The sequence below is a fragment of the Artemia sp. Qi Xiang Cuo genome, chromosome 2 (genome assembly GCF_049724085.1).
Source record: "Artemia sp. Qi Xiang Cuo chromosome 2, ASM4972408v1, whole genome shotgun sequence".
Taxonomy (NCBI): Eukaryota; Metazoa; Arthropoda; class Branchiopoda; order Anostraca; family Artemiidae; genus Artemia; species Artemia sp. Qi Xiang Cuo.
In genome coordinates, this window is record NC_142795.1 from 20,068,754 (window position 1) to 20,081,518 (window position 12,765).

At 37.2% G+C, this 12,765-nt stretch overlaps 1 protein-coding gene across 1 annotated transcript in view; it reads right to left on the reverse strand.

Annotated features, from left to right (window-relative positions):
* The window catches only part of LOC148954983 (glucosamine-6-phosphate deaminase-like), a 128,962-nt gene that overhangs the window by 67,439 nt on the left and 48,758 nt on the right, over positions 1-12,765 (reverse strand). Inside the window, exon 3 of the mRNA XM_089108009.1 lies at positions 4,442-4,624. Within this exon, the coding sequence (XP_088964135.1) occupies positions 4,442-4,624 (183 nt within the window). The remainder of the gene's footprint in view (positions 1-4,441; positions 4,625-12,765) is intronic.

The following is a 12,765-nucleotide window of genomic DNA, read 5'->3' on the forward strand; positions in this document are numbered from 1 at the left end:
GGGTCTGAAAGATGTTCTGATGACTTTTTTTTACACATTTATAATTTTTAGCGGAGATTCTATATTGAAAATTGGAACTTGTACATTATAGCGACCACAACCTAGAAATTCTAACTTGTTCCTATCCAAATAATCCCTAAAATCCTTCAATCTGTTTCGCCTAAATATTCCCCTAAAATTTCTCAATCTGTTTCACCCAACAGTTCTCTAAAATGTCTCAATCTGTTTCGCCCAAATAATCTCTCTCAATCTGCTCCGCACAAATAGTCCCCTAAAATGTATCAATCTCTTTCGCCCAAATAATTCCCTAAAATGACTCAATCTGTTTCGCCCAAATAATCCCCTAAAATGTCAATTAATCTCTGACGGTTCCTTTGTTTTGGCAACTTTGCTTCAGCAGAACTGTTATATTAAGAATGAAGTAAAATCAACTTATACAGTTGGAACCATAACAAAACAGATATTGCTCAGCTCGATTTCGACAATAGCCTACTACGCAGATCCAAGCTAAAATCATAGAAGTCAGGTAATGTCACTCCTGTTCGTATTTTACCTCTCTGATTGGCCTAGAAATAGGCATGTGGTCTTGTCCCGTTCAATTCTTGTATGGCCTTCCGACTTTCAATGTAGTTGAAAGGTCAGGAAATTATGTCTTTGAAGATGAAACACCACCTACAGTCCTCAGGGCAAGGGTTGTAATTTATCCCCCTGGGGCATATAAGGTTTTTATAGAAAGTATTGTCGTAAAAACTTCAAAAAGGGCTCACTCTATTGGAAATTGAAAAGGCTAGTGCCCTTTTTAATAGTTGAAAGTAATTGGAGGGCAACTAACCCCCCCTCTTACGTCCACCATTTCCCCAAGCACATGCAATCAAAATTTTGAGATATTCATTTTGTTCCACGTTGTTAAAAGTTCTGGAAATTAGGTCTGAAATGCTGATAAACCCCTCAGAGCCCTCAGGGCAAGGGTTGTAAGTTATGCCCTGGGGGTATTTACGGGTTTTTTTGAAAGTGTTGTCGCAGAAACTTCAAAAAAGCTCATTTGATTGGAAATTGAAAGAGCTGGTGCCGTTTTTAATAGTGATTGGAGATCAACTAACCCCCCTCTCACGCCCACCATTTCCTCAAATACATCCAATTACAATTTTGAGATAGGATTTTCTTCAATGTAAGTGTAAGTTCTGGGAATTATCTGTCTGAGGATGACGAACCCTCCAAACCTCAGGGCAAAGGTTGTAAGTTGTGCCCTTGGGGCATATAAGGTTTTTATAGAAAGCATTTTCGTAGAGACTTCAACGAGGGCTCATTCAACTGGAAATTGAAGGGGCTCCTGCCCTTTTTAATAGTCAAAAGTGATTGGAGGGCAACTACCTCCCCCCCCCCTCACGCCCACCATTTCCCCTGACACATCCAATCAAGATTTTGAGATAGCCATTTTGTTCAACGTACATAAAAGTTCTGGAAATTGGGTTTTTAAGGATGACCCCCCCACAGCCTTCAAGGTAATGGTTGTAAGTTATGCCCTGGGGACATATAAGGTTTTTATAGAAAATGTTGTCGTAGAAACTTAAAAAAAGTATCATTCAATTGGAAATTCAAAGGGCTAATGCCCTTTTTAATAGGCTAGTCAAAACTGATTGGAGGGCAACTAACCCCCCTTTAATGACCACCATTTCCCCAAACACATCCAATCAAAATTTTGAGATAGCAAATTTTTCAACGTAGTTGAAAGTTCTAGATATTATGTCTTTGAGGATGATAAACCTCCCCAAACCTCTCAGGGCAAGGGTTGTAAGTTGTGCCCTGTGGGCATATAAGGTTTTGATAGAGAGCGTTGTCATGGAAACTTCGAAAACTTCGAAGGGATAGTGCCCTTTTTAATAGAAAAAGTGATTGGAGGAGAACTAACACCCCTCAAACACCCACCATTTCTCCAAACACATTCAATAAAAATTTTGAGATAGCCATTTTGTTCAACGTAGTTAAAAAGTCCAGAAATTATATTTTCGAGGATGACACTCCCCCACAGCCCTCAGTGCAAGGGTTGTAAGTTATGCCCTGGGGGCATGTAAGGTTTTATAGAAAGCGTTGTCGTAGAAACTTCAAAAAGGGCTCATTCGATTGGAAACTGAAAGGGCTAGTGCCCTATTTAATAGTCTAAGTTGATTGGAGGACAACTAACGTCCCTCTCAAGCCCACAATTTCCCCAAACACATCCAATCAAAATTTTGAGATAGACATTTTGTTGAACGTAGTTGAAAGTTCTGGAAATTAGGTCTTTGCCAGCGTTGTCATAGAAACTTTGAAACGGACTCATTCAATTGGGAATTGAGAGGGCTAGTGCCCTTATTAATAGTCAAAACCGATCGGAGTGTGGAAGTCCCCATCCCCCACGCCCATCATTTCCACAAACATTTCTGATCAACAATTGATATAGCCATTTTGTTGAACGTAGTTTTATGGTCCGGAAATTATGTTTTTGAGTATGACAACCCCCCACAGCCCTAAAGGCTAAGGTTGTAAGTTATGCCCTGGGGGCATATAATTTCTTACAGAAACTGTTGTCGTAAAAACTTCAAAAAGGGCTTTCTTGATTTGAAATTGCGAGAGTTATTGCCCTTTATAATAGTCGAAAGTAATCGAAGGGAGACCCCCCCCCTAAGGCCATCATTTCCCCAAACATTTCCGATCAAAGTTTGATATGACCATTTTGTTTAACGTAGTTGAAAGGTCTGGAAATTATGTCTTTGAGCATGATAACCCTCCCCCCATATCCCTCAGGACAAGGGTCGTAAGTTATGCCCTTGGGGCATATAAGGTAATTATAGAAAGTGTTACTGTAGATGCTTCAAAAAGGGCTCATTCGATTGGAAATTGAGAGGACTAGTGTCTTTTTTATTCGTTGAAGGTGATCAGAGGGAAAATGCCCCCCTCCAAACACTAGAGGGGGCCCCCTCCCCCTACCAACATGTCCCCAAACACTTCCAATCAAAATTTTTATATAGCCATTTTGTTCAGCCTATCAGAAAGGTCTGGAAATTATGTCTTTGAGGATAACAAACCCCCCAGCCCTCGGGGCAAGGGTTTTAATTTATGTCGTGGGGACATACAGGGTTTCTACAGAAAGTGTGGTCACATAAACTTTGGAGGGGGCTAATTGGATTGGTAATCAGACGCTCTAGTGTTCTTATTAAGAGTCAAAGTGATCAGAGGACAGCTACCCCCTCTCCTCTACACACATGTCATATTGTCAAGAAATGCGTTCAATAGAAATTTTGAGATTGCCATTCTATTCAAAATAGTTTAAATATCATATAACAAGGCTTTTGGGGTTGAAACAAACCCCAGAGATTAGGGGCAAGAATTATAAGTTATGCCCAGTGTGTATTTGTTGTTTTTATGGAAGGGATGGTTGTTTAGTTTCAGAAGAGGTTCAGTGTTTCTCCCTGAAAAAGACTATGTCAATATAAAACGATCAGAAATTAATCAATAGACTTTGTACACAAAATAAGTTTTTTAAAAAAAAGTAAAGAACTCTATTAGACCAAAAATGAACAAAAATAGAATCAAACAATCTACCAAGCATACAACTACCACAAATAAGTATCAATAAATAAATAAAACCCTAAACAAACAGAAATTCAAATAAGTCAAACTCAAAACGAGCATAAATTAATCTGAGTAGGGTTCTAAACCCTATGATTTCTAAAAGCCAGAATATAATTTTTATTTTACTGAAAAAAATTCTTTTGAATGTTTTCACTTTTATAAGTTTAAGAAATCAAAAATTAATTAAGGTTTTAAGGAATAAATATCTGCATATGTATATTAAACTGACAATTTCTTCCGTAAATTCATTTGAATTTTTTTTCAGTAAAGTACAAATTATATTCTGGCTTTTAGAAAGCACAGGGTAGAACCCTACTCAGATTGATTTCTGCTCGTTTTGAGTTTGACTTATTTTAATTTCTATTTGTTTTGGGTTTCATTTATTCATTGATACTGGTTTGTGGTAGTTGTGTGCTTGATAGATAATTTGATTCTATTTTTTCATTTATGGTTTAATAGAGGTTTTTACTTTTTTTAAAACTTATTTTGTTCAAAAGTTTTTTGATTAATTCTAATTAAACGGCCTTTGTAATTCAGGAGCCATTCTTCAATAATCGGAACAAAAAGTCAACCTTCAGCATATAGAGCAAGATATTGACAAGGGGGCGATTCCAATCGCATAAGTGATAATTTCTGTTTGTTTTAAGTTGCTCTTTACTTTCAGTTGAAAAAAACCTTACTTTCTTATTTAATACGTCAAAAGGTCATAATTGGTAGCACTAATCCTTTTGACAAAAATTTGAATCCATTTTAATGTTAGAGGAACGTATTTTGGTCAGTATTTCCGGTTGACTAATTGAAATATCTAGATATTAAAAATAAGGCTCCTTACCTCCAATACACAGGTCCACTCCTCCAGCTTTTATTATTTCTTCTTCAAATTGCTTACATTCCGTTTTTAGTTCATCAGCATTACCATTAAGAATATGGACATTCTCAGCTAGTATGTCTATCTTTGAGAAAAAGTTTTCCCACATATAATGATGATAAGACTCAGGATGATTTTTTGGTAAACCTAAATTAAAATTCAAGGACAATTTTAAGATTCCTCTCTGAGGAGTACATAAATATACAGAAACAATTTGGACTATACAGATACGAGTACAAAAATGATACGGACTATTCTTCTATGAAATATATTAGTAGTATGTATTTAATAACCCCTGAACTAAGATCATTAGCATAACCAAATTCGCACAAAATCCAATTTGGGTCATTGAGTCATTTACCTACATACAAACAGGTACCAATAGGCATTTCATTTACCTAATATTCCTGTCTGGGCATGAATACCATGGTAAATCCAATGAAAATTATATGAATATTTTTTTTTTATTTGGGTTGAATGAAACCGGTTTACATATTTGTAGGAACTCTACATTAAGTAAATAAAAAAAAGTATAGATAAGGTAAAGAATACGGCATTGGAATTTACAGTCACTACCGGCGGTGCTGATCTCTGTTTGTGAATATAAAGCTGAATTTTAAATAAATTATATTAAAAGGCGCCGATAATAGAATTTCAACATAATTGGTCATCCATTACCCAACCTCCAAGGGCCCTAATGTACTTTTGTATTTTTTTTTTAACTTTGATTTTTTTATTTCATTTTTTGAACTGTCTTAAAATGACATAAAATATACTTTAAACAAAACAAATCAATTGTGATACTTTTAAATATGAAATGAAGATGATATGGATATATTATTGGTAATTTTTACTATTAGAAAAATAATATTTGTAGTCACACTTTTCTTTCTTTTTTTTTACTTAGAATTTTTTTACACAAATATTTTCAATTATATTTTTGAATGTTTTAAAATAGTATAAAATATACTTCAAACAAAAAAATTAACTTGTGGTATATTCAAAATATGAAATGAAGATGATAAAGATATATTAGTCGTGGATTTTTTTCCTATTAGAAAAATAATGTTTTTAGAAGACACTTTTTTTACTTAGAATTTTTACACTACCTAATTTATTGCATGTTTTCAATCAGTGTTTTGTTTACATTGGAGGGATAAAAACTTGCATCATATTTTTAAAAAAGTAAAGATGGAAGGTTTCAAGAAAGTGTGTGCACATGATAAGATTGTCATTGCTTTGAATACTGACAAAGAGAAATATTTGATCTATGAAACAAGCAATAGTGGGGATCTAATTTGAAATCTATGCGTACATTGTTATGAAAGTGAGAGATTAAATTTCTTTGGAGTACCGAAAAGATTCAACATTGTTGATGGTGGATATGTGAGACTGAGATCTCAAAAGATGATAGTACTCAAGGAGAATGTAAACATAAAAATAATAGTCGATGATGAGGGACAAATTCTTGTATTCAAATGAAAGGAAAGGCCAACTGCTGCACCAATATTATAAGCCATATCTTGTCTACTTGCCAGAACTGTTACTTGGGTAAAAAAAATGTGATAATAAACAATGAAATCAAAAGAAGAATAAAAAGGGCATTGGCATGCAATATAACAACGAGGCATAAAGATTAATTGATGAAAAAAGCACGTATGAACATTATTACTACCATTGATCATATACCAACAGATGTAGTCAATGAATCCTAGTAATACCAACGAGGAAATGTGTGATGCGATTGTAGCTGAAACCATATTCAACCCGTGTATGACCCTAAAATGTAATAAGTGCCTAGTCAAAAGATAACATAATGAAGTATATTATAGAATCGATTTAAAGTATTCGATTTCTATATCTTATGATGATATTATACATGTCGTTATATCAATGAAAATAAAAAACAAATATTTTATGTATTACTTTGATAAGTTTTCATTACTTTTAGGGTACGCTAGAAAATCAAACATTTTAGAATGTTAATTAAAAAGTTGGAGATGTTAGAAAAGGAATTTTCAGAGATATGGATTCTAATAGCGGGGCTCATATGAGGCATATTAAAATCTGAAATATATTAACAGGGCTTTTACCAAAGACGGAGAGAATGAGCTGAATTGGTTCTTTAAAAATCCACAAAGACAAGCAAACATCCGCCGAGACACACAGGTACAAAGAGTGAGAGAGATAAAAACGCATACAAACACACAGATTTAGACAGACAGACAGACAAAGATAGACACTGGGACAAGCAAACACCGGCCTACACGCAAAGGCACAGAGAGTGAGAGAGACAAAAAAAAAATATAAACACGCAAAATCAGACATACAAAAAAGACAATCACAAACACTTGGACAATCAAACACCAGTCAAGACAGACATGCACAGAAGGTGAGAGAGACAAAACATATACAAACAAACATTGAGACACACAAACATGCAAAGACACATACTGGGACAAGAAAACACCTGCCCTGACACCGATCCAGAGAGAATGAGAGAGACAAAAACTCATACAAACACACATAATCAGACAAACAAACAGACAAGAAAGCATCAGTCCAGAAGCACAGGCACAAAGAATGAGAGAGATAAAAACACATACAAAGACACAGATTCAGATATACAAATAGACAAAGAGAGACACTAGGACAAGCAAACACCCGCCCGGACAAACACGCACAGAGAGTAAGAGAGACAAAAACCCATACAAACACACAGATTTAGACGTAGAAACAGAAAAAGACAGACACTGAGACAAGAAAGCACCCGTCCAGACGCACAGGCACAAAGAATGAGAGAGACAAAAACACATACAAATACACAGATTCAGATATACAAATAGACAAAGACATGCACTAGGACAAGCAAACAACAGCTCAGACAAACACGCACAGAGAGTAAGAGAGACAAAAACACATACAAATACACAGATTCAGACATACAAACAGACAAAGACAGACACTGGGGCAAACAAACACCCGCCCAGACGCACAGGCACAGAGAGTTGGTTAGACAAAAAAACATACAGTCACACAGATACAGATATACAAAGTAAAACAAAGACAGATACTGGAAGAAGCAAACACGCGCCCAGACACACAGGCGAAGAGAGTGAGAGAGACAAAAACAAATAAAAACACACATATTCAGTCATAGAATTACACAAAGACAGATACTGGGACAAGCAAACACCCGCCCAGACAAACAGGCATAGAGAGTGGGGGGGAGAGGAAACATATACAAAAACGTAGGTTCATAGATACAAACAGACAAAGACAGACACTGGGAAAAGCAAAAACCATCCAGACATGCGGGCACAGACAGTGAGAGAGACACAAACAAATACAAAACACAGATTAAGAGATACAAACAGACAAACACAGACAGTGGGACAATCAAATACCCGCCCCAACACACAGGCACAGATAGTGAGAGAGATAAAAACGAATAAAAACACAAAGGTTCAGAGACAAAAACAGACAAACACAGACATTGGAAAAAGCAAACACCCGCCCAGATGCACAACCACAGAGAGTTATATTGACAAAAAACACATACAAACGCACAAATTCAGATATACAAACCGACACAGACAGACACCAAGACAAGCAAACACCCACCCAGACACTCAGGCAGAGAGAGTGAGAGACAAAGACAAAAACATATACAAGCACACAGATTCGGATATGCAAACAGACAAATACAGACACGGAGCCAAGCAAACACCCACCCAGACACACACTCACAGAGAGTAAGAGAGACAAAAACCCATACAAATACACAGATTTAGACATATCAACAGACAAATACAGAAACTGGGGCAAGCAACCATCCACCCAGACACACAGGCACAGAGAGTTGGTTAGACAAAAAAACATACAGTCACACATATTCAGATATACAAAGTAAGACAAAGACAGATACTGGAAGAAGCAAACCCGCGCCCAGACACACAGGCAAAGAGAGTGAGAGAGACAAAAACAAATAGAAACACACATATTCAGACATAGAAATAGACAAATACAGATACTGGGAAAAGCAAACACCCGCCCAGAAAAACAGGCATAGAGAGTGAGGGGGGGGGGGAGAGAAAAACATATTCAAAAACGTAGGTTCATAGATACAAAAAGATAAAAACAGACACTGGGAAACGCAAAAACCCACCAAGACACACAGGCACAGAGAGTGAGAGAGACACAAACAAATACAAAACACAGATTAAGAGAAACAAACAAACAAATGCAGACAGTGGGAAAATCAAAGACCCGCCCTGATACACAGGCACAGATAGTGAGAGAGATAAAAACGAATAAAAACACAAAGGTTCAGAGACAAAAACAGACAAACACAGACATTGGAAAAAGCAAACACCCGCCCAGACGCACAACCACAGAGAGTTATATTTAAAAACACATACAAACGCACAAATTCAGATATACAAACCGACACAGACAGACACCAAGACAAGCAAACACCCGCCTATACACTCAGGCAGAGAGAGTGAGAGAGAAAGACAAAAAAAATACAAACACACAGATTTGGATATAAAATAGACAAATACAGACACGGGGCCAAGCAAAAAGCCACCCAGATACACACGCACTGAGAGTAAGAGAGACAAAAACACATAGAAACACATAGATTCAGATATACAAACAGACAAAGACAGACACTGGGACAAGCAAACACCCGTCAAGACACATAGGTATTGAGAGTGAGAGAGACAAAAATACCTAAAAACACACTGAATGAGGCACATAAACACACAAAGACAGACACAGAATCATCTAAACACCCGCTCACCCACACAGGCGTAGCGAGAGAGACAAGGACACTACCGCTTAGGCACACAGGCATAGTCAGAGAGTGAGAGAGAGAGAGAGAGAGAGAGAGAGAGAGAGAGAGAGAGAGAGAGAGAGAGAGAGAGAGAGAGAGAGAGAGAGAGAGACAGAGAGAGAGAGAGAAAGAGAGAGAGAAAGAGAGAGGGAGAGAGAGAGAGAGAGAGAGAGAGAGAGAGAGAGAGAGAGTTAGAGAGAGAGAAAGAGAGAGAGTGAGAGAGAGAGGGAGAGAGAGAGATAGAGAGAGAGAGAGAGAGAGAGAGAGAGAGAGAGAGAGGGAGAGAAATACCTAAAAACACGAAGAGTCAGCAACACAAACATACAGACAGACACGGGAACACGCAATCACCTGCTCAGAAACACAGACATAAACAATCACCCAGACACACAGGCACAGAGAGTAAGAGAGACAAAACACATACAAACACTCAGATTCAGACACTCAAATAGACAAAGACAGACACCAGAACAAACAAACATGAGAGCGAAAGAGAAAAAACACACACAAACACAAATATTCAGTCATAAAAAGATACAAAGACAGACAGTGGGACAAGCAAAAACCCGCCCAGACACACAAGCACAGAGAGGCAGACACACAAACACAGACACGGAAACATGCAAACACCCACTCAGACACACAGGAATAGTGAAACAAACAAGCAAGCAGCCGCTCAGACCCACAGGCATAGTGAGAGAGACATGGAAACAGGCACTCAAACACACAGACATAGTACGGGAGAGAAACGAAAATAACTGCAAACACACAGAGTTAGACACAAACACACAATGACAGACGGAGAGACCAGAAAAGAGCCGTTCACACACACAGGCAGAGAGAGAGAGAGAGAGAGAGAGAGAGAGAGAGAGAGATAGAGAGAGGGAGAGAGAGATAGAGAGAGGGAAAGAGAGGGGGGAGAGAGAAAGGGGGAGAGAGAGAAAGAGAAAGAGATCGAGAGAGAGAGAGAAGAGAAAAGTAGCAGTGCATATTTGTCTGGGCAGGTGTTCGCCTGTCCCAGTGTCTGTCTTTGTCTGTTTGTATATCCGAATCTGTGTATTTGTATGCGCTTTTTTTTCTCTCTCACTCTCTGTGGCTTTGTGTCTGGGCAGGTGTTTGCTTGTCCCAGTATCTGTCTTTTTCTGTTTGTATGTTTGAACTTGTGGGTCCGTATGAGTCTTTGTCCCTCTCACTCTCTGTGCCAGTGTGTCTGGGCTGGTTTTTGCTTGTCCTAGTCTCTTTCTTTGCCTGTTTGTGTGTCTGAATCTCTGGGTTTGTATGTGTTTTTGTCAAGTTCACTCTCTGTGCCTGTGTGTCTGGGGTGGGTGTTTTCTTGTCCCAGTGTCTGTCTTTCTCTGTTTGTTTGTCTGAATCTCCTGAGTTTGTATGTGTTTTTGCGCTCTCACTCACTGTGGCTTTGTGTCTGGGTGGGTATTTTCTTGTCCTAGTGTCTGTCTTTGTCTCTTTGTTTCTCCGAATCTGAGTGGTTGTATATGTTTTTGTCTCTCTCACTCTCTGTGCTTGTGTGTCTGGGAAGGTGTTTTCTTGTCCCAGTGCCTGTCTTTGTCTCTTTGTATGTCTGAACCTATATGGTTTTGTGTGCTTTCTCTCTGTCACTCTTTGTGCTTGTGTGTCTAGGTGGGTGGTTGCTTGTCCCGGTGTTTGTCTTTGTCTCTTTGTATGTCCGAATCTGTGCGGTTGTATGTGTTTTTGTCTCTCTCACTCTCTGTGCCTGTGTGTCTGGGCTGGTTTTTTGCTTGTCCCAGTGTTTGTGTTTGTCTGTTTGTATGCTTGAATATGTGTGTTTGTATGTGTTTTGTCTCTCTTACTCTGTGTGTGTGTGTCTGGGTGGGTCTTTGCTTGTCCCCGCGTCTGTCTTTCTCTGTTTTGTATATCTGAATCTCTTCGGTTGCATGTGTTTTTGTCTTTCTCATTCTCTGTTGTAGTGGGTATATGTGGGTTTTTGCTTGATCCAGTGTCTCTCTTTGTCTATTTGTATGTCTGAATCCGTACGCTTTTATGTATTGTTCTCATTCTTATTCTCTGTGCCTGTGTGTCTGGGGGGATGTTTGCCTGTCTGTTTGGATTTTGAAAGAAAAATGAATCCAGCTCATCTCTCTATGACTTTGGCAAAAGCCCTGTTACCATATCTAAGATTCTAATATACCTCCAATAAACCCCGCTAGGAGTATCTATGTCTCTGAAATTCCTTTTTTCAAATCTTCGACTTTTTAATGAATATTTTAAAATGTTCGATTTTCTAGCGTACCCTAAAAATAATGGAAAAATAATAAAGTAATACATAAAATATTTTATTGATATAACGATATGTATAATATCATCATAAAAAATAAAATAAAAATGAATTTTCATTCAATGATATACTTCATTATGTTGTCTCTTCACATGACACTTATTCAAGTTTAGAGTCATACACGAGTTTTAATATGGTTTCAGCTACAATCGCAACACACATTTCATCATTGGTTTTATTAGGATTCATTTACTATATCGGTTGGTATACGACCAATGGTAGTAATAATGTTCGTACGTGCTTAGTTTTATTTCTATCAGTTCATCTTTATACCTCGTTGGTATATTGCATGCCAATGCCATTTTTAGTCTGCTTTCGATTTCACTGTCTATTACCACCTTATTTTTACGCAGGAAACAGTTCTGGCACGTAGACAAGATATGGTTTATGATATAGGCTTTTCTTTTTCCCGTTACTTTCATTTGAATACTAATACCAGAAAGACGGCAAGATGATCGATCAACATGTAGCAAGTTACCAGGACCATGAGCAAGAAGTGGTCCCTCATCATCAACTATTATTTTTATGTTTGCATTCTCTTTTTGCATTACCATCTCTGGAGATCTCACACTCACATATCCATCATCAACAATTCCGAATCTTTTTGATACTCCAAAGAAATTTAATATCTCACTGTCATTACAATGCATGCATACATTTCCAATTAAATCACCACTATTGCTCGTTTCATAGTTCAAATATTTCTGCTTGTCACCATTCAAAGCAACGATAACCTTATATTGTGCACATGCTTTCTTGAAATATACCATCTTTACTTTTTTTTAATATGATACAAATGTTTACTCTTCTAATTTACAAAAAAACACTGATTGAAAACATACAACAAACTAGATTGTGAAAAAACTGTAAGTCATAAAACAAAATAAAAGAAAATGTCACTACCATCATTATTTTCTAATAGGAAAATTCGCAACTAACATATCTGTATCATCTTCATTTCATATTTCAAAAATATCACAAGTGAATTTTTTAAGTTTAAGTATATTTTATATCATTTTAAGACATGAAAAAAAGTTTTTAAATGTCTAAGTCAAAAAATTCTAAGTAAAAAAAAGAAAAGTGTTACTACAAATATTATTTTTCTAATAGTAAAAATCTCGACTAACTCATGTA